Consider the following 27,742-nt stretch of genomic DNA (forward strand, 5'->3'; position numbering starts at 1 on the left):
ATTTATTTTTATCTGATGTTTATCTCTTTTAATTTGGACTGATTTAATAAGTTATTAGTTATGAGCCATTTAGCTGCATAATAAAGTATGTTTTACTTTTCCATCCTAATTTATTGTTTTCTTCTTGTAATTTTTTATTTATAACCTAACTCTATCTGTTGTGTAATTGCTATTGAATATTTACATGGTGGAAAAGTCACTGCCCAAACATACAATTTGTCTAATTGGGAACTGAACGTGGTGGCAGAGGACAGCACCTACACAGAAACTGTGCAGTTGAGAAACACGCGTGCAAAGCCTTCCTTGCCCAAAATATGGATGCTCTCAGAAGTTACAGTAGAGATTTTTAAAACGCAACCTTAGCGTATGGTCACTTCCTCCTTAAGCTGAGTCCCAGAGTTCATCTTCTGCATCAGAAAGCGGCTCCCTCACGAAGTCTGTTTGGTTTACAAGCATGAAGAGGGTCTGGCGGGGAGATGGAAGACAAGCCGCGCACTGAGGTCTCTCCTTTCTGTGATGATCTCCCACTTACTTGGGAGTGGACATTGTGGGAGGGCTGGGGGCTCACCAGGGCTGACTTCAGTGTAATCTTCCTGCAGTCCCTGTATAATTAAAGAGGAGATTAGGTTCATTTAGTAGATGGTTTGGATTAGGAGCATGACAAGTGCTGTAAATAATCATCTCCTCCCCCACACCTGTTTTCTATAGAAAAAAGACTAAGGTAAATAAGCTTCATCAGTCTTAAATTAGCATTGGCAAATATATACCCTTTCCTATCTCCCCACAGATCAGTGTGGGGACCAAATTGGGGGGCCTGGGATGAGAGCTGGTGAGGACAGGGGGTGTCATTAGCAAGTGGATTTTTCTTTGTGCAGTTGAGGGGCTTTCTGCATCCTACTTCATCATCATTTGTCCACCTTTGATAGTAAGTAGCCCTTTCTATCATCAACTGAAAAAGTTGTGAGCACTCCATGTTTTAACCCTGTGACGTGGTTAAAGCAAGGAGCACCTTCAGAAGTCCCATCTTTCTCTTACAGGAATAATAAGCTCAAGTCTATGCAATTGCTTATTCCTTTACAAAGGGAAAAGAGGATCTGTTTTGAAACAATTCTATTCTTTGCATTTGTGAGGAAAACAAATCTATTATAGAAATAACAAATCACTGATGATACTATATTATATTGTAATTGAACATTAAATTAGGGCATTCTCTAGCGTTGTTTCAGTAACATTTGTATATTTGAAGGATTTTCAAGTACTATTTTTTAATATTTCTGCGTAATTATTCTGTCTCTGCTGCACAGCTGAGGAACGTAATTTAAGTTTAAGAGATTGACTCTTAAATGGAAGTAAAGTTTACAACTTGACTTTAAAAGGGCAACACAGATGTTGTGCAGAATAGCACTGTATTCTCTGGTTTGTGATTCTGGTGGTCCTTTATTGTTAATAAGAATAAAAAGAAGGTAATGAACATGCTTCCTTCACTGAAACCAACAAAAACAATTTGGTGTCATGCTGTGTCCATACTGCGTACTTCTGCTAGTTGCAAGCTCTCTTGCCTAATACAATCATACGAATCGGTGCGAGTACAGGCACAAGAGACTGATCCCTAACCATCAGTTCTACTGAGAGAACCATCAGATGTGCTGGGAGTGATGCGCTACTTTGAAAATCAATCTTCCAGATTAGGTTTTTTCTTCATTTTGAGATGTTTTTCCTCAGTGCACTTAAAACCAGCTAAGAGATCACTCATAATTTTGTTCTTCTTTTGTTCTATTTTTATGCACTTTAGAAACAGAACATGCCATACATTTAAAAGCTAATGAGTGGGTGTATTTCTACCTTAATTATTAGGAATGGTTATGTTTTGAAGCAGAAGAGCAGTCTTGCTGTTCTCTGTACTTCAGATTCAGCTGCAAAGCTAACTTTCTTTTCTCTTTTTTTTTTTTTTTTTCCAATGCAGAACTATGGTTTGGAAACAGAAAATCTAAAAACACTTTCTCACAAACTGAATGCATCTGCCAAAAACCTGCAGAACTTCATCACTGGGAGGAGGAGGAGTGGTCACTATGATGGAAGGACCAGCCGCAAGTTACCGAATGATTTTCTGACATCAGTAGTGGATCTGATCGGAGCAGCTAAAAGTCTGCTAGCTTGGTTGGACAGGTAAAATCTCCCAAATATGTCACAGGTAACCAGATCATGCACAGGCACAAACCCAACTTCTTTACAAAATGTAATGTAGACATTGAAATGGAAGCAGAATTAATTTAGAAATTCTGAGAGGGTGTTCGTAGCAATTTTCTCCTGTTAAGTCAGCATGCAATTCAGATGGCATTTCAGTACAATACTTCTAAATGCACTGCAACCCTACACATATCTGGAAATATAGCAACAATATAGCAACAGGATGACATCATTAGGTTGTATATGTATTTCACTATTAATATAGAAGAACACTTTGACATGCATAACTCAGATTCATTATCAAATTCACAAAACTATGATCATACTTTTCATTATATAGGTGTCAATATACACTTCCAGTGTTGTGTGTAAACATTCATGTTGCATTTTAGGTTTTTTAAATGGCAGTGAAATACCTCTGAAACTGTAGATGCAATTGGAATGGTCTTATACTTTTACCTGTATTACCTAGGAAGTATATGGGACAAGCACTTAAGTGCTCTCCTTTACTATATATAGTGACATTTTTCTAATGGTAACAAGAGTAATATGCAAGTATTTAAGATAATCACTGAAATTCCTGAAGTGGTTAAAATTAGTCTATCTGTATGTCTTTATAAAATGCATCACAGTGCATTTTTATCAGCGAAAATAAAATGCTTATCTTGATTTAAAGGTGTATCTTATTTTGTATCCAGCAGCTGAAGTTTTGTTTGGAGTATGATCTTTGTGTATTTCTTAAAATCAGACAGATTTGTTTGGATTTATTGTTGTGAGTTTTGTTGTGTTTCATTTTCCTGAGGAAAACTGGCTTCTGCTCCATAAATTATTTCCATATGAAAGGTTTAGGTGAGGCATTAATCTCTTCCATTTCTTAAGCTGAACTGCATACTCTTTCTTTTGTTCAGTAGACTGCAGCTACCACTGCTGCTTCTTTTCTCCTCCCTTTCTAGCCTTTCCCCAAGTTTCAAAACCAGAGTACCTAAAGTTGGGCTCCTAAATTTCTATTTAGATGTTTGACATTAGATGTGCTGAGAAGCAATGCAATCTCAGGGAAGGACTTTAGTATTGAGACTTGAAAAATGGAGAATATCTTTTTAGCTCTGCCTCTAGCCTCTTGTTGTTTCTTGGAAGACCTGTAGGCTTCACTTTTTCTCCCTGCAAATCACTTTTGGCAGAGAACAGCATATCGTTGTGGGCTTTAAAACAGAAGGAACAGTAGAAAACCATGTTCTTTTGCATAGGCAGATCAGTGTTTGCCACTTCTTTCTATTTAGAAATAACCTTGATTGTTTTTTCATTGGAATTATGGCTAATGGATAAAGACTGTTAGCTACAAAGTTGCGATTTTGGTTTTGGGGTTGGGTTTTTTTGCATAAAATAGTCTGGTATTAAAAAGTAAACATTGACATATATATATGTTTAACACATTGAAAAACAATGTGGTTTTGGCATCTTAATATGAATTTAGTAGTTGAACTTCAGGAAGAAAGTAGTTGCTGCTGCTAGGAAACACCTGCATCTGAGCACTAATGTGTCAATATAGGAGAGTGCATTGTGCCCAAATCATGCACTATTAGTATCAAAAGACAAATCCAGTCTGTAAAATTTGTTTGTAGCTCAGAAGTGTTGTTGAGAATTACCTCTTAGTAAAATTATGTTTATAAAGGCAGCTATGTTGTATTTGTCAGAGATACTTCTGTTAGCAGGTTTTGGTGTCCAGATAAGGCTTCCTAGACGTGATATTTTAATTTCATTCAGATTTCTGGGAGAGTCCTTTTGAAGATCTGAGTTGCTTAAACACCTGGTTCTGGCAAATGTTTTCTGTAACATTTTAAGACTTTTTTGATTTATGAGAGTGTGGGTATCTTGGTTAGGTTTGTTCTTCCTTCTTTGTGAAGCCCCCAAATTAGGATGAAGGCAGGCCAATGACTGCATTTTTCTCAGGAAGTGGGAACATCTGGAGATCAATAGGATTCTCCTTATTATATTCCTTCTAAGAAGCTATTGGGGCCACTAGGGGGAGATAGAAAGATTTTAGAAATGAAGTATTTAAAGTCAGGAACATGAATTTAATTTTATTCTGCACAGATGTTACTACTACATCTGGGCCCCAGATCTTAGCTTTTTGGTTGGTTTCTAACACCAGTTCTATCTCTGGGGTGTGAGAGAGGGGAGAGCAAACCATTAGGAGGAATAAATTGGCTATTAGGGTTGTCCACCCCATTGAAACAGCCATACTAGGCTGCCCTCATGCAGTGTTTTTCAGGTCACATCTGGAAAAAGCAGCTAGCAGCAGCTCCAAATTCTGTAGAAATGCAATGATGTGGTAGGGAATGGTGATGACTCCATACGACTTGTGCTTCACTTGCTGCTCTAGCAAACTCTCTTTTTACGATGTTTCTGCAAGACACTTACAATCTTTAAGGACCTCATTAGGCCAGGCACAATTATCAAAAGGAGTGCGAGAGTTGTGATTTGCTGAGTTACTTTCATTGTGGCTCTTGCAGTGCCACCGTGAGGGCCGATCCAAGGACGCTCTTTGTTCCAGGTCTCTGCCTGGAGCAGTCCTACTTTCAGATGTATGTCAGAGATTGAGTTTACTGAAAATTAGGGTAGCTTTTATTGCCAGGCTTTAAAAGTCTGGTTTAGTTTCATTTAGGAACTGGAAATCTTAGTAGAGAATTCTAGCTATTTTCAAAAGAGGTTGGCTGATGATTTTTGAGGAGCGTGAAATAGCTCTCCAATAACGTCCTGTAAAGAAACTGTCATCACATCAATAGAGTACGTCCTTAAACTTTTTAGACTAATTTTAACTTCCTGTTACTTTCTCAGCCCATGAAATCTATCTTCTCTTCTGGAAGACTTCAAAATAATGTTTTATTTTATACTCCTTCCCTAATCTTCAAATTTTTCCAAGCCAATTTGCTGATGAGAGAGTTTTTCAAGAAAGCACCAATGAGAGTCTTTTGTGAAAGTATGGTGTGTGTCCACTTGACAATTAACTTAGCTCTTAGACTGATGGAAAACCACACTTTGGGCTATAGCAACAAGCTACTTATCTGATATTCAAAGCAACTTGGCATCAAAATGTCTCCAGTGATACTTCTCAAGAATTAGAGAATAATATATACAGTCATCCAGGTGTTCTAGACTTCCAGTTAGATCATTGGTATTCTTTTCAGTCTTTATTCCTGTAATTCATGAAAGTTGTATTCTTTGGAATAGTAATATATGCCATCTTTCTGAATCCTCCTTCTTCTCTGATGTGTCAGGTTGCTGGAAATTCTCTTGCCTTTTATAGGGTTGACAGACTCCATCCAGCGGAAGAAACCTCAGTGCTTTCTGCGCAATGCGTTTCCTTTGCTGAGATTATTATGTATAGCAGTTCTGATAAATGTATTTCTAAATGTTTCTTTTGAATTACAGTGAAAAGACATACAACTGTGCCTTCAAAGTTTGGGCAACTCATTTAATGCAAGTTTATTACTTGGTATCAAAGCAGGAGGGAGATACTGTTAAGCAGCACTCTGGTCAAGCAAGGAAAACTCTCTGCTTTATACTCCTGACCACAAAGTACGCTACAGTCTGGAAGCCAAGTGGCAAATGTAATGTAATGAGTACAGATCTCCATCTTTTTTCTTTTTTTTTTTAGTACAATGTTCAAAATTATAAAATAGGTAGTCAAAGATCTAGGAAAACTGGAATGCTGACAATCAAAAAAAAGAAAAGTAGTTGAAAGGAACATAAACTGAATAGTTGAAGACCACCATTAGAATGAACGAAGAAAAACCACAATTGAAAAATATGTGCAGTTGATCTAAAAATGAAAATCGAGGTAAAAAGTTTTATGTCCCTCAAACTAAACATAAGGTATAACAGAGAGAATTTTTTAAAAATGTATGATTAAAGTAGGATTACTGTTGTGACTTCACTACTGTGGATCCACAACATGAATGCACTGCAATTTTGTGGCATAAAGCTATCTCTAACCTCATAAAAGTATTTTTTCTGTACAGTAGTATGTCCAGTAGTATCTGCACATTTAATTGAAATTGAAATCAGACACATTTATTTCTATTAATCCCAGGTAAGGTTTTGTTCTTACAGCACACATTTACAGTCCACCTGAAAACCACTTTGTAAAAGTATAGCTTTGTGTGTGGATGTGTCAGTGTTCACTGCCTCTCTGAGATTTCTGGATTAAATATACATCATCCATCCATGGCTTTCTTGCTCTAAAAGTACCGCGAACTCATGGAGGATTTTGAGACTCAAACTACTTTTTTCATTTTTAACAAAATTATGTTAGGATTTTACCATGTTACTTGCATCTTCAGTGACACCAATGAAAACTTGCTAGTTTTTGTCCAGAGGCAAATATGAACTGAAAAGCAATATCGTCATAGGGATCCCACAAAATTCTTCTGAGGTCTAAGTTTAGAGCATTGAGCAATGCTTGTAACTAACTTTTCTCTCTGGTTAAGACACAGCCAACTCTTAAACTGTACTCGCATCTCATTCCTTTTCTACTAATTTGCTACGACCTATTGGTTTTACTACTGAAATTGTGATGAGTCCTGAGTGAAAGGTGCTCAGATTCATCTAATACTTTTTACCTCCCAGAACTTACCAAAGTTCTGACAGACAGACAGAAGGCTGTATTTTCATCAGAAGTTGGCACAGTGTTGAGTATTGAATTTGTCTCCTAATGAGTCAGAGGCTGCTGCAAAGTGAGGGCAGCTTTAGGAGTGAAAGCATCTTTTAGATGTCGTTTAAGCACCCCATTTTCACCTTCAAGTCCCATTGTACATCATATGTTTTTCTTTCATGGGACAACTAGCTTTAACAGGTAGAGCTCATTACTATAGTCTTAACTGGGAAGAACTATAAAGCTCTTTGAGGAAGGATCCTTAGGGAACCTGGCCGGGGGTGACATTTGGTGGCAGCTGCATGAGCTCTGTCTCTTCCCATCTTGTCTCCTTGCTCTGCCAGCACACAGCTTGTTTGCATCCCTTGCTTCTGCTGGTGCCATCTTCCATGTTGCTCTTGATTTGATACGTTGTCTTCATTCACCTCCACCACGCTTTTGTCATCTTTGCCAACCAAACACCCTGGAAATTGGCATTTCCTGTTGACTGCACTAAGCAAGAAGAATTTCTTACTTGTGCTTCTGGGCTTCCTGCTTCTGCCTACTCTGTAGTGTAGTTATCTGAAGCAAGGACTCCTCATACCATATACCTTGTGCAGCACCACAAAGAATGTTTTGGATCTTAGCAAATAGTAACAATATCTGTATAAACTATAAATGCAGACTTACAGACTAGGAGTGAGGAAGGGATGGTTGTTCTTAGAGCTTTAATTGAGTCTTCATTAAAGATACAACTAAGACAATGCAGTAGTTTATTTTTCAATTAAACTTTAAGAAAATATAATCAACTTCCCATGAGATAACTACTACAACATTTTGCGTCTGATGTTGTGTCACAGATTTTAATGGTCATGAATTAGGATTTTTCAGGGAACACTGGATTTTTTTAGTGTACTGTTTGACTCAGCCGTCTGTGTGGGCAGTGATTCAGTATGTCTTTCACAGCAACTCTCCTGTATCCCTTGTTTTTCACCGTAGCACTATCCCCCTTTTGGAAATAAAAAACTTAAACTGCTGCTGCAGATTACACTGAAGTCTAAGTAGTAGGAACAAAGAGATCTTGTGGAGATAGATTTTGTATTTCAGACTTCCAGTGCTGTGGCCAGAGGAAAGCTAGCAGGCTGACAAATGTGTGGTAGTCTTATTAATTTACCATTGTTGTCTGTGGGACATGAACAAAATGGAACAAGGAGATGAACAAAAAGCCCCCCGATAGAAATTGTTGGTCATATAAAAGATATGGGTCAAATTGACAGTAGTAACAAAATGTAAAATTTCAAAGTAAAAGGCCTTTCTGGCAAGTCTAGGTCTGCTTTTAGAGCCATTCAGAGTGGTGGGGTGTAATTCTAAAACCCGTTGGGCAAGTCTTTTTGTCATGGGCTTGAATGTGCTAATATTCTGCAAAGCACTTATATGTGTACATAAATCCTATTAAGTAAAGCTAAAATCTGTGCCTAAAGTTAAGGACATTTGAATGCTTCAGTGGTTGAGTCTGGACAGCAGAACAGGACCTCCAAGCCTCACTGTGGGCTCTGTAAACTTTTTCTGGTGATGCTCTGTCTACAGAGAAGTGCAGCCTGCAATGGTGTAAACACTCTTGTTTATGTGTGAACAACTCTAGGTCTTCAGCTTCAGCACGCCCTTTAAGCCTGCTTTGTCTGAAAGCACTGTGGTAGCAGAACACATTCCCCACTCAAAAATGGATCTCCCTCTTTTCACCATGGTGACATTACACAATGCATACATTTTCTTCCACTGTAGGTAAAATGTGTTCAGCTGGATTTCTTTGTCTCATTGTTTTCAGTGAATGAGCCTTGTGATGTTTATGGTGTGACTATTTTGTAGTTTTAAGTAAAGAGGAGCATTCATTGGGAAAATTATGCTTGAATGTTTGCAAGCCCATAACTACTTTACTTATAAAGAAAGTGTTACTGGTTTAGAGTCTCCTTTATAAGAGACTTCATACAGTTCTGTTAGCTGTGTTTGGTTATTGCTTGTCCTGAGAGGGTAAATCTGGTTTGCACATAAGATGGTGGGGGAAAACAAATAAAAACCCAAACAAAAAGAAACCAAAGAGTTAGGCAATTCTTTACTCACCATACAAATAATGCACTTCCTGTCAATTGATTTTCAGTCTTAAACATGTGAATCTTGTTTCCTTTATGCATTTCCCTTTATGCTTGTTTGAATGGTATGCCAAACCTGTCAGTAAGTGCTACCTGAGAATGCTGTGGTACAACCGTATTGTGCTGCTGGAACAGCTGTAAATGTTTAACAGAGCACTCATTTAAAGAATTCCTTTATCCAGTGTGAATTTTACTGCATTCCTTCCTGATTCTGCATAAAGCAGTACCATTAGAAATACAAATAAAATGTTTGTTTCATGAAAGCCTAAAACTATGAATCTTAGGCGGATTTGGCACGAATATATATACAATACTGTATATTCAGATTTTTATTTGAGCTTAATGTGTTACCTTTGAAGACCGAGTTATATTGCTGATTTGGTTATCTCTCTTTTTAAAAGATTTTGGACTATTATGTTTAATCAAACTGCTCTGAGGATGTTTTCCCTTGTTAGGATGCTAAAACAAGTATGATATTGGTTTTAAACCCCTCACAATGTCTATTGTTATAAAATAACTCAGTACTACAACTAGTGGTGAAATATGATTAACTTTTATTTTGGGGCCATGCTTTTACTAACAGCAGTCTGTATTTGTCCAAATTGCAACTTTTAAAAGTTAAATAGTTATTTCTATATATTGTTTTTCCCCTAACGAAGGGGAAGAAGAAGGATGAAGGAGGCTAAAGCATATGAGGCCGAAAATGTTGATAATGTAGAAATACTGAATGTATGCATCTCCTTCACAATACACATCATTTTTTAATTGTTTGGGAAGGATTTTCCTTCATGTTCAATCAGTAGTTGTGAGTATTAATAGCTGTTGAATCGTATTATTTCTTAATTCTGTGAGGGAATTAGCTGTGCTGTATTGATGTAGCTGGTTTTTCTACCAATCCTTCAGGGTGGCTTAATTAACTAATGTTAGATAATATAAATTTTTTTCATTCTGAAAGATGCTGATACTGCTAAACATGTTAATTAGGTCTCAATTCATAAAAGCATATACATACATGCATGTGTGTTACAGCCTGCATTACACATACATTAACAAATTCATGTTTCAGAGGTGTTTTATTATTTATCTTGAACACCGGTTTAAGAAAACATGAAAAGAACTAGTAGCTCTGTCGTGCCTGGTATTAAGGAAACCTTATTTCCTATAGATTAGGGTCTTGAAGTTGATTGACTTTAACAAAAAAAAGAAAAGTAAGCACCAATTGTAATTTTTTTTTCTTCCCTGTGAATGAGATATTTGGAAGCTCTTCATCTCGCTGGAATCCGTGGTGTCTAATAAGGTGCACACTTACAGTGTGGGTTCGCACAGTGGAAAAATTAAGAGGCTCCCACTTTTCCAGCTGCATGCATGATCACAAAACATGTATGAACTTAATTATCCTTGGAACCTATTACCCACCCATTTGTGTAAGTGGTTTGAAAATGGCTAATGGCTTCAACTGTTGGAAAGGAGAAAGCGGGAGAAAAGGTGAGAACAAGGGCAAAACCATCCTGCACGTGTGTGCAGAAGTATTGATCTGATTGCATAAATCTCCTTTCCTGAAGATACCAGGCGTGGAAGGGGTAGTGAAAGAATGGAAAGAAGAAACCAGCAGAGGTCTGGAAGAGGAAATGAATGGAAAGGGCATGTGGTCAGGCAGGTGCTCTGTGGAGCTACAAAGGTGTTTTATGTGGGTGTTGCAAAGAAAGAGAATCACAGGGAGGTTTTGAAGGAAGAACAGATGAATTACAAGAGAAATTGAGTAAAAAAAGTTCCATGAATAGGGAAATGTATGTGGAAAAAGGTCTTGGAAATGACAGAGAGAGTCGTGAGACAATGGGACACTGAGGTCTATGTCACAGCAGGAAGTGGGGCAACATACGGCCCCAGTCCACGGCAGTTCTTGAGTTCTAGTTTAACTTAAAATGAGTGCTGTTCAATTCAGTGCTTTGAAAATTGCAGTTGTTCTCAGGGACTTTGCTTCATTGGAGCCATAAGAGGTATCTAAGACTTAAAGGTCCAGGGGACTGCGAAAGATATGGCTTTGAAAGAAAAGAGTAGAAATTGGAAGTTGATAGAAATGGCTCAGCCGAGCCAAGGAAATTACTTTTTAAAAAGCAGAGAGAAGTGATCTAATTGAACAAGGAATTCCTTTTACTTGGTGTGTTTCTGATGTCTTGAGAAGGAAAGTATTTTAGCAGCCAGTTGAAAAGTTGTAGTGTATGTAGGCTTTATTTGCATTTATACATATTGTTTCATCTGTTGCAAGTCAATACTATTGTGCTGTATTAAAATTACAATCAGTGGATATATTATTAATGAACAGTTTTTTTGTCAGATTGGTGTTTCACACTGTGTTTTTTATGAAATCCAATCAGGGAACCTACAATGAAGTTTCTGTTGATACTTTGGTTGAAACTGCTGGCATGTTGTTATACTAAGTCTTGCTGGACTTCCACTGTTGAAATTGAGCCTTGGGATGTAGTACTAAAATACATTTCCTTTGGTAGTAAACATTTAAAGAGGCTTTTGTCCTTACCAATTCCCCAGCTGCTTATGCAGGAGTAGCTGTATAGTTGTGTGTGCAGATTGGCTCCAGGGAAGTGGTCTGAACCAGGGAGGGGGAGGAAAGGGAATTTTAATTTTACTGGTCCAATTTGCAGCAAAACCCCTGAGAGGCATCGCACAAACTGATGTGAGGGAGTCAGTTTATAAGCCAGAGAGACCTACAGAGGCGGCAGCTTGAGGACCCCTTTACATTTTCTGCAGGAGCAAAGTCTATATAACGTGGACGTGTCTCCTTATCCTTCTAAGTTGTGAAGCACTTTTCAAAATATTACATATTAGATACTGATTTTTAGTAGTCATCTCCCTCCTGCTGACCCCCTTACTGCCTGCTTCACATGCTGTTTTCAGCAAATCTTCACTGTGTAAACTTCAGTGTAACAAAAATGAGTAATGTCTCAGTACCTTTGCCTGTTCTTTAAAGCCAACAAAGTTTAATTGGGGCATTTTTAATGATCTCCACTAAGAGCAATGATGGTAAAAATGTCATTATTTTCCTCATGAACCATGAAACCGAACTAAATTGTAAAACTATGAGGGAAGATGATGCGGTATTAAAGTCAAAGCCTACCATGCGATTTTGTTTAGAGAAATGCTGGAGGCTTTGAAATGTCAAATAGATTCCAGTTGTGTAACTTGAGGATCAAATTGTATTACCATCCATACTTAGAGTAAAATATTACCATTTGCTGGCTTGATTCCATTCATCTTCAATAAAAGTGGGTTCATAAATGAACATGACCTTTTTAAATCAAGGTCTCAGGTAGATTTCAGAACCTCAACAGTTATAATTTTGAAAGGAAAAATGTCAGTGTTTTTGTACATCCTGGCTAATGTACTTTTTAAAATACAATTATGGTTCATAACCAAGCAGTTCAGTTACCTTTTATCCTTTAATATGCTCACATGTCTCCTGAACTTCAGTAATGCTCTATGCATGTGTCTGTGGGTAGGCCTTCTGTAGTGTGTACTTACTGTACAGCTGTCCTATACTGCATAAAACTTGGACTTTGAGTTGTGATTATACATCTGTGTCAAATAGCTTTTGTAAGGCACCTTTTGGAACTTACGCACATGCTGTCTACTAAGTCCTCACTCTCTTGTTGCTTTTATGTTTCTTAAATTCTGCCTAGCTTCCAATTTCTGTACTTTTATTTTAAAAAGAATGTACTGCTTTTCTCCCTAGAAAATACAGGCAGAAAGTATATGTTATTGTATGATGTATTACATCAAATTAAAGCTGCTAGACTTGAGTATGCACCACAAAGTTCATACTATCTTATGAACCATCAGGGCTGGATTGGGAGCCCTGGAGAAGAAAGAGGGCATTAGGGCATCAGAAGAAGCAATGGGAGATGGGGAAGTTCACATGAGTTTATTAATGGACAGTTTCAAATCTGCCTGCACTAAAATTTCAGTAATTCTGCATATGGAAAAGAAATTTAGAAACCTATTAAGAACCAGTAGAACTATATTTGTAGTTATCATTTGGACATGCTTATAGCAGAGTTCTTTGTACTGGAAACTTGCCTTCCTCATTTAACCCTAAAGACATAATACCAACCAGTGCTGTAAAACTCTTAAAGGTGTATATATGAATATGTATGCTCTAAGATGTGATGAAAGAAGACAGTTGGGGAAGGGACTAGTCACCCTGATTAATTTAAAGGCAACCACACTTAAAATATTGTTTAGAGATCTTGGCACATTGTGTGATCTGTTGTTAATTTATTCAGACATTACAATCCTTGTGGTTCTTTGCCACCTTTTTTTGTTTTACATCTTTAAAGCAGGTATATTAGGGAGAAATGCCATCTTTGCGATGCTAATAATGCCCATAAAAACCTCATTCACAACACTGATTAAGTCAAAATCTTGACTTCACTTGGAGAAAGCACTAGTCCTGCCTAGTGTTTGCCTACTTCTTTAATATAGAAAATAGGCCAAGTTGAGTTAATAGTTTAACTCAGACTTGTAGTACAGAAGTGAGATGACTGCCAGGCTCACTAACCTAATATATTTTTGCAGTGCCCCTAGAAAATAAGTAAGCTTTTAGGTAAGCAAGCATTTTAAACATTCTAACATGAAGTTTTAAGGTATACGGTAAATGTAGGTGACGTCTCTAGATGCTGGATTACACTTTTCATTTCACTAAGCACTTCTGATTGTAGCACAGTGTGGGGGGGGGGATGTTAGGTTGTGCCTCCAGTTTAGCCTTTGCAGCTGCTTCTGAGCATTGATGTGTCTCTGGCTCTAAACGCTATTCTCCGATTTGGGTAAAGATTTTACTTCTTTTGAGTCCCTCCAGTACTTTTACCAGATATTAGATCAGGTCCTAGGAATCCCACTGAATCAGCCAAAAGCTTTTTCTGATCTGATTCACATCTGTACACCATTCATATCACAGGTGGAAGCGATGCCTCTGGTTGCCTTTATTGGGCGTTCCCAAACAAATGCAGAAAGCAAGGTGGGCTTTTTCTAGGGGAGTAAAGGAAACTGGAAGGCTGTAAGAAATAATGCTTTTATAAATGGAATTTCTTAAAGAAGAAATTAAAAACTGCAAAACCAAGGAGAGATGAACATTTTCCATCCTGTACTTTAAAATTTTAGTAGTACCTTTTGGGTGTTCTGTGTGATTTTAATATCTCTAGAAACAATGTGTATTAAGCGCATTGTACACCAGTGAAGCAAGTGGATATATGCTAGTACTATTCAACATCTTTTTCTTTTTTTTTTTAGATCACCTTTTGCTGCTGTCACAGATTACTCAGTAACAAGAAATAATGTCATACAGCTCTGTCTGGAACTAACAACAATAGTACAACAGGTATGAGACCATCTGCTTAGCAATTATTTTTTTTCTAAATTGTAAACGATCATTACCTTCTTCACACAATTTTGTATTACTCTGTCTATATCACTGCATAACAAAACTAAGGGAATACTAGTAGTTTGTAAATGCTTTATAAAAATTCTACTTCCTGGTTTTGTAATGCTAGTTTGTGTTGTGCTGTATATATGCCTCTGCATATCTCAGTGGTAACATTCATCGTGGGTTCCCTAGTCTAATATCATCACTATAAATTTATGAAATATACTTGATAATTTGCATATTTAATTTATTGTATCTTTAATTTTTTATTAACTGTCTAGTTTAAAAGGTCTGTAGGTATTGGACTTTAGTCATCTGCTCTTTCATACAATTCGTATCATCTAGATACCTGTTAAGATGACCCAGGTCTCCATGAGGCTAGAATACTTTTTGTACATCCTACTTTCAAGAAATCCGGAAGTAGGTACTGAGAAGCACTTGCTTAATGGGTTTCATTTGGGAGTGCAATCTAGAGAACCCTCCCCACCCTTCTGTTACTTCCCTATGTGTGGTTTAGGTCTGTCCCTATCTTTGCCTGTTTTTCTGCTGGAACAGAAAAGTGTCTTTTGCTGCAACTTCAAACTAATGTTGATACCAATTTCTGTAGAAATAACCTGGGAAATTAAAGTAGTTCTACCCAGTTGAGCATTATCATTTACCCTGATGCATGCTTTTCTGAGACCTGTCTGCTACTGATGACTGTGAAGGGTCTTGGTACTATCTTATACCATCAGTTGACCATGTGGTGCTGCAGTGCCCATCACATGAAAGGAAAAGGGTCCAGAGAGGGTTGCCTCTTCTGGCGGTTCAGCAACAGCAGAGGGAAGGGACCGCTGCTGCCAAGCAGAAGTTCTAGGGAGTGTTTGCACTTGAGAAGGTGAAGTGGAAAAAAAGTGAGAGAGTGGGCTAGGTAGGAGCACTGACAAGACTTTTTCTGGTTTTCAGAAGCATCATTCCAGACTGAGCAAAGCTAAACTTCTCCTGTGGCCTCTTGGCATGACTTTGTATGATGATACTCTCCCTTTTATAATAGAAATGCATTTTTCTGTGACCCTTTCATAAATGTGTGCTACACTGATGATTAGCTGCGTTTACCTCCCACCTGAATTGGAGAAGAGCGGTATTGCTAGTCCCATGTGTTCAAGCTTGGGAAACGAAAGTTTCTCACTTTTCTATGTTGTTATTAATAATCATTTCCCCTCAATTATGTGTGGGAGCATGGGCTGTTCCCTCTCCACAGGCCGCACAGTGAGGGTGCCTGTTTGCTTCCCAGGCCCGAGGGCCAAGGGGTGCCCAGCCGGTCCTGTCCTTCAGCTGTCCCCTGCTCCCCACCGGGCTTCTCGTCATCACCCTGCCTCAAACGGGGACGGAGGTGCCAGCAGTGGTGACTGTGGAAGAAGAGCACAGGCCTTGGTGTTCTTGACTGCCTTTTGCACAATGCATGTTTTTACCTGTTGTCCTGTGGCTTGTTGTTCCCTTGTTGAGCTGTGAGAAGGGTTCGGTACTCTGGGAAAAGGAGGCACGGGAGGCATCGCTTCCCCTTGGACAAACTGGTCATTTTCCACAGAAGTAGCTGTGCATCACTGTCCAGTTTTTTAATTGAGGGGAAGAGCCACCTGATCCATTTTCATGTGTCCGCTATTAGTGAGAAAGTGGGTAAAATATCAACTGCTGCAATATTTACCAGGAATTAGCTCAATATGAGTTCATTTTCTTACAAATTCATCCCTATCCATGATGCTGCTAATTCGCTGTGGTATAGGTAAATATTTCTCTATGTATATTTTTTGGTGTGAATGAGAGCAAATGTTACTATTTAGTACCTTTGGAGAAAAGCAGTTTTATCTTTGCCAAAACTGACATGATTCCCCAATCAGGAAGCAGTTCAGTACACGAATCCATACTTTGAAGTCAAAAGGAGCATTTATGTGCCTAAATTTAAGCATGCTCAGAAACTGAATTGGGCTGTAGTCAGAAGAATGATAATGAAAAATTCCATTACTAGTCCCAAACATATGTGGTTTGATCTCTACTTAAAACAAATGCTTTCCAGTGCAGCATTTCAAAATGTCTTCGCTGAGCTTTTCTTTTATATGATCACTGAACACACTGAAAATCCTCATTGTGCTCTCTTAAGGCTGTAAATCGAATGTTTCACTATCACTTTATCAGGTGTTTTTTCTGTCTCAGAATCCATTTTCTTTTGTATGCAAAGTACTTTACAGTACTTCACTAACTTACAAGAATTTAAAAAAAAATTCTTTTGTTTGAAAGACCTACAGAAGGTGATGTTATTGTTCTTGTAACAGTAAGTAACAACAGATTTTTATAAAGCTTAATGGCTTATTAAAAAAATATACAGTCTCTACATTTTCTTATACCTTTGACTTTTTTTAAGACATTCGTACAATTTAAAAAAAGAACTCCAGTGTTCACCTCAGTAACTGAGCACTGGCAGAATTGAAAACTGTTTTTTTTGTGTTGTTTAAGTTACAACCAACCTTCAGATTTATCAACCAAAAATTATTCTTTAGTCGAGGTGGAGGGGAAAAACTAAAATTAAGCTGGCTTGCTTGAATTATTTTGCACATTTTTTGAGGCTAATTGTTATGTCAGTGTTTCTTCACAGAATTAAGTGTTGTTGGGTTCCCCCTGCCCCACCCTGTTATGAGTGCTAAATGGATAATGAAGAAAAAATGACAGAATTACTGCTCTCTCTTATAAGTATGAAGTCCAAGAAAATCTATTGAGTGTCTGTGCTTTAAGCTTTAAATAATTAGAGAAGTTGGAATTATAATACCTACTTAGAGACAGACTATGGAATAAAATGCAGAATGGCACATACGTTGTTTTAACAGTTTCATCTTCTGTGTGTGTTGCACATTGCCCAAGAACCAACTAACAGGCCAGCATGCAGTGGATATTTGCCAGTGGAAGCAGGTCTCGCAGAGCACTTAAAGTTATTATTGTAACCTGCTTTGCATTCACACTAATCATCTGATTCTATGCAGCTGTTTTATTTTGACTTCAAGATTCTTTTTCTCCCCCTTAGGACTTTAGGATATTATTTCATAGGCACTTCCTGCAGATTTTCACTCTTAATACTGTCCTCCTTGCTGATGGTGTATTTAATTCAGGGCTTTCATTCTTGTTTCATTTTATAATCAACTCTTTCCTTGCAGCAGAACACTGGAGGGAAAAGAAAAGTATTTAAATAACAAACAATTGCATGAGACTTACGATTCTTGCTACCATTCCCTTGCACTTTCTGCCTTTCTCTCTTACACCTGTCTGCCTACTTAGACCGTCCCCATAGGAATCGGAGGCTGAGCATTATCTGTACTCCCTGTTTACACTGCAATAAGTAAAAAAAGCCTCTTCTTTCTTAATGGTACAAGATTGGTGTTAAAGGGATATGAGTGTACAGGTTGGGGGTGGGGGTGAGATTGTTTTGGGTTGTGCTTTTTTGCCTTTTGTTTCATTCATTAATTTAGATTTGTGTCGTCAGAATTGTTCCAGTCACAAATGCATATAAGGAAGAACATGAGTGACTCCTTGTCTTTATCGCATTCATGGAAGTGTTGCTATTGACCTACTTAGTTGGGGTGTTCAGCTTCAGAGAGTGCCAGGAACTGGTCCTTTTAAGTGTGCTTGTTTTGTTTTAGAAAGGTAGCTACAATGATAACTGTAAGGAATAGAAGATTTATTGCTTTCTTAGGCAATCTGTAGGTAGCTTTTATTATCATTCTCAGTGCTCTTATTCCTCAGGAACCCATTAGGGTTTCACTAAAGAAGCTTTCTTCTTTAGAATTAAAACCCTGGAAATCTTGGGAATATCTGAAAAGTCTAAATTTTTTATTGACTTTGTAAGTTAACAGATATTTAAAGAAACTTTACTGCTGAACACTGTAGTTCTTGTTATTGTTGTTTAGTAGTGATCATTAGTAGCACTTGTCACATGTTTTTTACTTTCCTTAATCAGCTTTCACAATGATTTGCTGTGTTTATTTAGTTTTAAAACCACTGGTATTTATCTCACAGCTTTAATGTCTTGTGGGATTTACTTAGCAAGATGCTCCAACAGAAGCATAGCTGTAGGCCTGTAAATACTCCTTTATAAAAGCTTCACTGCAATTACTGCTCTGCCTAAACACTTTTTTGAAGAGGGACTATGCAGTGGAAGCAATTCTGTGTTACAGGGGTAGAGAACATTCACTTGGCTGATGTGGGTCTGCCTTGCACTGTTGTCACAGAACATACTTCTGACTTCATCTGTTTCACAGCAACATTTGGAGGTAAACTCAGATTTCGGATGACAGGGGTGAGAACTAGAGTGATGCAATTTGGGAGGTGATGGCCAGGATGGAAGATAGCTAGGGAAGACCAAGACAACCATCCACAAAAGCTCTGTCTGGACATATAGGCATCTGGGATTTTGAGCTAAAAGCCCTCACATAGAGCACATGCAGAAGTGCCCTGTGCACTGCCTCAGCTGAGTGAATTGGAGCTTATTCCCCATTTAAAGATGTTTTGAGATTTGAAAAAGTAAGTGTCTATATACTCCATGCCCCAGTGGACTCGATTCCCATGCTAGAAGGGTAATCTTTGTTGGGCTTCTAGCCATTACTATGTTTCAGATAAAAGATATTGAAAAGGATCACAAATTATTTCTTGAGTAATGCACTATTTTTTTCTATGATACTGCTTTTATTCATAATCAAATGGCTGTAACTTATATGATAAATGTTTCAAATATTAAGTCTCACTGAAACTAAGTGCAGGCTTGTTTTCCAGTTTAAAGGATAAAAAGGGAATTTACTCCCTCAGCCCCCCACCCTGACTCAGAATCCAAATGCAATAATATAAAATGGCTTTATTCATTTCATAAGGACAATATCAAATATGTGAATGGAGAATAATAATTAATATCCTTAGTACTGTTGTTACAAAGTATCTCTCATATAGTCTTTTCTATCACAATTCCTCACTTCTGTTTTTAAGTCCTAGTTATTAAGGACTTTAAGGACTTGCTAAATATAGGTTTAAAATTTTGAATTTTAGGTCATACCAACTAGCTAATTACCTCAGTTATCTTTAGCTAATAAACTGGATTTCATAGTTTAGTGGTGTGAATGTTTGATTGGTTCCTCATTAAAGCTGCTTAGTGCTTCCAAATTGTTAGGATTTTCAAAGCAACGTGTGTTTGATGGAAACAGTTATGTATTAAATTTTACAGTTTTTAAATTAAATTTTCAACATTATTCCTTCCACCCCAACTTTATTACCAAATGCTTGCAGGAAAATCTTTGTTAACCTACCGTGGTAATAATCCCCTCCCTTCTCCCTTTTTAAATAAAAATAACGAGGAGGCCCCATTCTTGGAATTTAAAGTGTGTGTGTGTATATATATATATATGCATAGTACACTGTTCATATAAAATGCCCAGTTTCTGATAAGTGTACAAGTAGTAGGGTAAGTGTACAAGTGGGTAGTTAAATAGATGTGGTGAAAAGCTAAAAATAGAACAAAAATCCCCCCTTGAAAACAATACTTGCAATATTTGCTTGTAGTACATGGAATCAAAATGGTATTTATATGAAAGTGTTATAACTCCATTGCGAGTAACATTGACAGAAATTTAGACTCACCTTTTATCCTTGAAGTCCTGCTATTATGCAAGATTTTCTGTTGCATAAGGTTTAAAGCAGTGCTCAGAAATAGTGGTGTTTCAGGATACATATTATCTTGTGCATTTGTTTTCTTCATATTTAGATATCAATGTATAATGTATAAGGTAAAATAGAATTTAAAGGATTGTTGGAAATATGAAACTTTTTTTGTTTACAAGAAGCTATATCAAAGTAGTTTCAATTTATGCTCTTCAGCAATGTTCTCATTTTCATAGTAGAGTAGCTTATTTATAGCACGCTTCTACGGAAAATTTCAGATGTCACTTAATATAATGTAAAAAGTGCTTAAGATGCTTAACATTGATGCCTTTTTCTGATTCTGGTAGTTTATTTCTGCTATTTTATTATACTTTTTTTCCCCTTGAAATGGCTTTCTTCTAGATATATTGTTGTCATTTGATTTAAGTTTTGGAGTCTTTCTTGAAATGGGATTAGGCACGGAATAGCTCAAAGGTTGAAACATCAATAATAATCTATAGGGATTTGAACCACTACTAGAAATAATTTGATGCCTCATTAGGTGTCATTAAGTTATATGCTGTAAAGAGGTTTTTTCCTAAACTTGTGTAGTCTGTGATGGAACATTTTCAAAGTAGCTTATGAAGCCACTGCATGCTTTAATAAAAACCCACCCTGTAAAGTCCTGTGAATTTGTTAGCTGTGTTTTCTTTTCCATTCTTAGAAAAAGTAGTTTATTTTCCTTGTGGATGGAAGAAGAAAAAAAATGATCCCCAAAAGACCCCAAAAGATTGCTGAGTACATAAGAAGCTTAGTGACCAGAAAGCAAAAATGGATTGGTGTTGGCTTGTTTGTTTTGTTTTTTTGTTTGGTTGTTTTTCTTCCAGATTAATGATTGACAGCCTCTGAACATGGGGAAAAATGAAACAAAGCAGAATAATTCGTGGAAAAGAGAGTAGTCTTTTTGATGGAGCATATGTTGGTAAACCCATGCAGCTGTTAAATTTTTCCAAGAAAAGGAGCCTGGGTAGATGATGGTGTGATGTGATGGTGAAAGAGACAGGGACTGTAGACTGGGGGAAAAATGTGTTTTAGTATCTCATATGTTTCCTTTAAATAAAACCTTTTTTTCCTAAACTGATTGTTGTGGGCACTCTGTCAGTGCATGTTGAGTGGCATCACAGGTTCCATTTGAATAGAAGCAGACAGAGGATATGCCATGCTTCTGGTGCAATTCTTTATAAATGCTAAATTTAATCATTAATGATGATGGATTAAGATTATGTTGTTTGTATCAATAGAAGTGAAGACTGGAACTCTGCTTTTCTTTTACTTTGGAAACTGATTGCCCTTTCCAGAGACAGTATAGTCTCTGTATCCAGGTGCAGCAAAGCAAGTCTTCAGTATGGTGAATTACAGAAACTATGTATTGCTAGGTAGCTGGCAGAAGCCTTGAGTATGAAAAAGTGTAGGGTCAATCTTTATTTCAGGAATATAATGTGAGGCATGTGTGTGTTTGTTTCCTTAAATCTGTTAAAAATACCTCAAGAATTTCAGATGATGTAATATGAAACATTCAAGTTATAGCTGAGCCTGAAATGCCATCTACCTAAATATCATTACTTTTTCTCGAGTTCGATTTAATTTTATTTCCTCTGTTGGCAGAATAACCACCTAGGCACTATATGAAACGTGAAATTTATTGTTGCAATTGTGTTTTATAAACCAGAATTCTTTTTCATGACAGTACTAGAGGAAAAGCAGAAGTGAAAAATTAAGAAGTTACTTACCTCTAAATGGTCTTGGAAGCGACACTGAAAACTTAAGAACTGCACAACACATCGTGCTACATACTCTATTTTGCATGTCAGTAATAAAAGATTTAGTTTTGAATGTATGATATGTATTTTTCTGAATTAGAGGTGTGGAAAAAAGGGTGTTTTGACTTGGTTTTTTCTCCTTTGGATGGAACATTTTTGCCTCATTTCCAACCTCTCATCTATTGATAGTTTCAGTGGATTTTATTTTTACCTGCTGAGAATGTTGCTGCATAAAGAAATCACCCTAAGAGCTCAAATTCAATTTAGACCACATAAGCACTTAGATTCTAGCAGGATATGTGAGCAAGTATCGGTGTGATTTTAGTTGGTGCTAAAAGACTTCCTATGGTTTCTGACCTAATGGTATACCAGCTCATGTTAGAAACAGCATAGCAGGAAGGAGTGTTACTCTCCATATGCAAATTAAGAACTAATGTGTGACCAGATCCCAAAGGAAAGCAAGATGATGTCTTTTACAGAAAGGAGGGTAGAAATAATTGGAAATGGAAAATGACTTCAGAAAGACAGAAGAGAAGAGCTTAGTGTACACATTGCATCTGCAAGCAATTTTTTCCCAGTAGTTTCTTGATCTGTGGGAGATTTATGTAAGTTGTGTTAAATTTTTACATGAAGTATTCTGTTACTATGGTGACAGGTGCCACTCCACACAGATTGTTTAAATAAAATTAAGGTAATTCTTTGTACTCAGTTAGCTGGGTAATTAGTAGTAATTTGTACACAAGGGTTATGAACTTAGAGAACTGCAGGTTCATTAAATATTCAGGGAAAGGCTCTAGACTTTTATAAGCATTTGTGTAGGTTGCGTAGGAAATGTCCTTTTATGTAGCATTTATTTAATAGCTTGCATTATATTTTTCACAATAGAGATTTTTTTTTTTCCTCATCCCTTAGTATCTTAAATGGCGTGTGCTCACCATTCTGTTTTCTCCCATCTCCATCGGTTCTTACGCATGTTTCCAATGGGGGAGGACAGAGTAGGTTGCTGCAGATAGAGGCGAGCTCTGGCTTTAGTGTAGAGGGGCAGAGAATAATAATAGAGTGAGGATGCCATACACCCAGTGTCAAGAAACTGCAGGGATTGAATAATTGTAGCCTAAGTGGGAAAGAAAGCAAATATTTCTGAACTGCAGTGGGATGAAAATTGACAGCATTTGTGTGGGAAGAGGAGTTGAAAATGGCACCCAGGTTGTGAGCTTGTGGGACATAAGGTGGTGGAGTTGTTGACAGAGATAGGGAAAGAAGGGGCAGGGTAGGGTGGTTTTGGGAAGAAACATGATTTCAGCTTTTCAGCATACTGCGTTAGGGCTGGTGGCAAATATCCAGGAGGAGATTCTGAACTGCGAATGTGAACAGAAGGGATGAGAGATCTGTGACTCATTCGCACAGAGATGATAATTAAAGCAGCATGATTTTAGGAGGCTGCTGAGCAATAGGGAAGAGGTTGCAGAAAAGGGGAGAGTTGAGGATAGAGCTCCCTGGGACTGTGGCAGTCAGAAGGATGAGGAGCAGCCACGATGGGAGACTCTTTTGGAGCAGCTCAGTGGGAAGAAAGTCAGGGAGAGCACATATTCTGGGAAGTCCACTTAGAAATACAACATAGGTTTTTAAAAATGGCTATGTAATTTTAAAAATTCATTTTGATGGCAGCAGCCGAGGATTACCTATGCCAGCACTGGGTTGTTTCATAGCTTAAGAGGAGCTTGCTGCTGCATTTTAGGTAGTGAGACAGGAAAGAGGTATTTCCTTTTCCCCTCTCTCTGTTCCAAACATTTGTAATTGTCACTGTCCCCAAGGCCCACATCTTTTGTATCCAAAGTCCTGCTAGACCTCTTAAAATCAAAGATGTGGTAAAGCACTTCAGGGAGCCTCTGCCTGTGTCATGTTCTTAACTCTTTGCCTGTTGCCAGAGGACTGTTACCTGCTTGCCAGCTTCTGTAGCTTTAGGGGTATTTTAAGAGTGGTTTTGCTTCTTGTTTTTTGGGAGTGGGGTTTGAGAAGAGGGGGTTAAACAGATCTGTATGTCTGCCAATTTATATTTTATTATTCCAGTAATTACCAGACATACCTGTAAATCACAGTCTGAGCAGAGTTCCCTAATATCCTTCAGTTTTCTATTTGTCATGCTGTACAGAACACAGTATTTTGCCATAGCCTATATTATATCGATCAAGTTTATTGTTTCAAAGCTGTCATTGTTTAAGCCTGCCATCAGCTGTATTAGATATATGGTCCATGCATTTTCTAATTATTGAAAGGCTAAATTGACTCAACCTGTCTTACCCTTGTACCTGTTTGGAAATTAAGTACTCCTGTCTTAGTCCAAAAAAACCAATGAAGGGTAATAATAAATGGAGGTACTATGAAAGCTATAAAACTTTTGCCTTTTTCATGTGTTGACAAAGCTTAGACTTTGTCATTGTTTTGAGAACTTCTGTGAGAACCCTCAGTGATGACTCCAACAAACCTCAGTCTTGTGGCTCTCTAGTCGTAGCTGAATTGGGCTGAATTCCAACCAAATGAGCCTTTCTAGAGCCAATGCCATAAATTCCCTAAAGCTAGTGACACTTGAATGGGCCCAGAGTGGGCTCCTTGAAGCCAGAACAACTTATTTTTTGGTGGTGCAGTGCTGAGGCTGAAGGGACTGGGAGTTATGATCTGAGCATTCTCAAGTTAATTATTTCTAATTGTTGCTAAGTAGCAAGACTGACAGACCATCCATTTGACATATAGCGGTATTAAAGGATTCAGTTACAGTTTTAATCAATTTGAGAAGCAAAGGGATTTAAAGGATGGCTTGGCTTAATTCCAACCAATGGCTACATTGCTCAAGAGAGATTTTATACCAAAGGTTTGGCAAATGCACGAGAGTCTGAACCCTCTTTTAGCAATCATGTAATTCGTTATTTTTGTTACAAGCAGAGAGCTGGAGTTACATAGTTTAGAACATTTTGCGTGACTTCAAAATAATGGTGACAGCAATTCTATCAGACATCTGTTTTTAAGCTGTACATAAAATCTAGCTGTTTGCCCTCTTAAAACTAGACATGGAAGATGTGTGGGATTTCTCATGAAAGATGCATTTCCCAGGCAATTTCACTGCCGCTTTTAAAATTGTGTTCCTAACCTTGCCTACATTTTATCAGCAAAATACTGGTAAAAACAGTGCACTGTACACAAACACACACATGTAAATCACCTTCATATAAATTCAGTTGGACTGCAGAGGAAAACAAATGAAAAAAAAGTGAAGGAGCTCCACCAGAAGCAGCTTGACAGCTGCCTGGAGAAGGCATGCTCTCATGGAAAGCTCTTGTTCTTCACAAGGTGCTCCAGTTGACTCCACCTCTGTAGCACCACACAGCCTGCTTTTGAACAATGCTGCTATCATATGAATTCACAAAGGACATTTGGGGGCTAATATGTTACCTGAGAATCAGGAGACTTGGTTTTTGTTTTGACAGTCGTGTAACCTGCTTCTGTATCAGTTCTGCCTAGGTAATTTCCTTGCCTTGGAGGAAAAAATAAATCAGGATGACTAAATATACATGAGCAACTAAGGCATTCTGACAAACAAGAAAATACAGTGAAAGAGGTCCATGCCCTCTCTTGAGCGCTTTGATCTAAGGATTACTAGAAATGCTGAAATGATGCTGATTTATTGCTGAAAGAACTAATAAACATGTTTCTCCAATTCTCCCTTTTTGTATCCATTAACTATTTGTATGTATAGATTTTATTTTCTGAGCTAGCATGACTTTATTCTGAAGTTAAGTCGTGGAGTTAACAGGAACATAAGACTGTCAAGAGTGCAGTGCAGCAGCTGCCTAGAATATGTGGCAAACCCATGAATAATAGTAGTAGTAGTAATAATAATGATGGTATGTTTCAAGATTATAGCCTGCAAGTACCCTGAGAGGAGAAGTGTTTGACAGGTAATTGCAATAGGTAATTTGACAGGTTGCCGACTCGGACTTGTAAACCAGATCATATATATGCAAAAACAGAAGTTTTTTCTGCTGAATATTATCCCATAGTTATAGTACTGGAGAACTACATGAACATTTTTTCCCTGTGCGATATATGAGCAGTAGGATGAGTTGGCAGGTCTTCTCAGTACTTCACATTTTGAGCTGAGATTTAATCAAGTCAGGTGCAAAGAAAAGGACTAAAAAAAAATAAGAAAAGTGCTGATGTAATTAGCTTACCCCATTCCCCACTTCTGAGACATACTAAGACAGATCTTTAAAAAGAAGACAATAATAGAGAGGGGACAAGAAAATAAAATGGAAAAATAAAGCATAATAAACATTGCTTTTGAAAAATAAAATCCACAAATATTTGTACTTTATATATGTTGCCTCACATGTGAATTGTTCTAGCAATGCCTGGGGCAGGGTGAGATGTGTACATTTTGCAGCATTGTCACCAGTCAGTGCTGTCTAATTCAGTGGGTTTAATTTAAGTGTCTCTAGTAATTATTTCTTATGGCATTACAATAGGATCTTTGCAGATAAAACTTGTAATTTTTGTAGAAATAATGCAGATTTGTGGTTATGAAGGTCAGAAGTTCTAGAAGAAATAGAAGTGATGCCTCTCAGTTGCAGTGTAGCATAGGTCTTGCTAGACTTAAAAATAGGTTTTAAAATTATACTGGGATTGAAAGTGCAGAAGAAACCTCTCCCAGATTGTTGTGGTTTGTTCTTGCTCTTCTTATCTTCCTCCCTTATTGCATTTTTTTCTTTTTCTTCCAGTTTTGGACCTCATGTTTCCCTTTTTATTAGGATCTTAGCCTAGTTCCAGCTGCCTCCACAAAGGTCACTTTTGCCATTTTTGATGCATTTGGCAGAGCTGGAAATAGTGACAATGAAAATCTGATATTAATCATTAAGTTGTTCCATCATATTCCCATTTTATTTCTCTTTCTTTGCAGATGATACTGTCCCATTTTCCTCTCTGAAACTGCTAATGGCCAATATTTGACTATATCTTCAGGAAGCATAAATTAACACAGAACTGCTTTTATTGCTCTATTAGCAATGTGTGTTATTAATCTTTTAGAAAATAATGCACACTTAGAGTATAACCTTATGTTGTTTCAGCTGAAGTTTTATTTGGTTGGTTAGATGAAGATCATATAGTCTAGCTTTAGTTATAGTTTGTCAGTGAATATATGTGTGAAGTTCAGAGAATAAACAGGTAAAAGTGAAATATCTCCTCCTTGCTGTATCTGTATTTCAGTTCAGCGGTTATCACAGTATTATATCACTAAGTGAATAGCAAATTGTTGGCTTGTGTAGGAGTAAAGCTTGGTTTCAGATTTTCCTGTGTGTTGCTGCTTTTCTAAAGTAGAAAAAAGTTGATGTTAAACTTGCATATGATCTGTTTCTCACCTTAATGGCAATGTTTTGATACTGCGATTAAACAGAAATTTAAGATCTTTCAGGAGTAAGATACGGGCTTGTAGTCTAGGTATTGAAGGAAGAGATGTTCTCCAGCTGTGGGTGGTATGCTATTAAGAACACAAATTTATTTCTAATTGCATAGTTAGTGACTCTTTTTATAGTTCTCAAGTGCTTTAAGCTCTTCTAGTTGAAATGAAATGGGTATGAAAAAGCAATAATTGTAAATGGTAAAGGCCCCCAGTAATAAGCATTCAGCTTATCATTCTACCTAAGGGATGTTTGAAGAGGGTACAGTTATCCTCAGCACTTGCTTAAAGATAAAGTACAAAGCAATGGAGTGACTTAAAAATTCTAAGGGGAAATAAACTGTTCACTGTGAAAGAAAGTGACATGTAGGTTTTGCTCTTGGGATCATTCAGAAGCAGTCTCAGCTCTCATCTCTAGGGATGGCT

The 27,742-nt window shown here is 37.4% G+C and overlaps 1 protein-coding gene across 4 annotated transcripts in view; it reads left to right on the forward strand.

Moving 5' to 3' along the window:
• Window positions 1–27,742, forward strand: part of CNKSR2 (connector enhancer of kinase suppressor of Ras 2) — a 217,930-nt gene that overhangs the window by 47,080 nt on the left and 143,108 nt on the right. For all 4 annotated transcript variants that reach the window (XM_059824755.1, XM_059824762.1, XM_059824768.1 and 1 more), the window contains exons 3-4: window positions 1,964–2,166; window positions 14,266–14,353. In XM_059824755.1, coding sequence (XP_059680738.1) covers window positions 1,964–2,166; window positions 14,266–14,353 — 291 coding nt within the window. The remainder of the gene's footprint in view (window positions 1–1,963; window positions 2,167–14,265; window positions 14,354–27,742) is intronic.

Source organism: Gavia stellata, chromosome 1 (assembly GCF_030936135.1).
Source record: "Gavia stellata isolate bGavSte3 chromosome 1, bGavSte3.hap2, whole genome shotgun sequence".
NCBI lineage: Eukaryota > Metazoa > Chordata > Aves > Gaviiformes > Gaviidae > Gavia > Gavia stellata.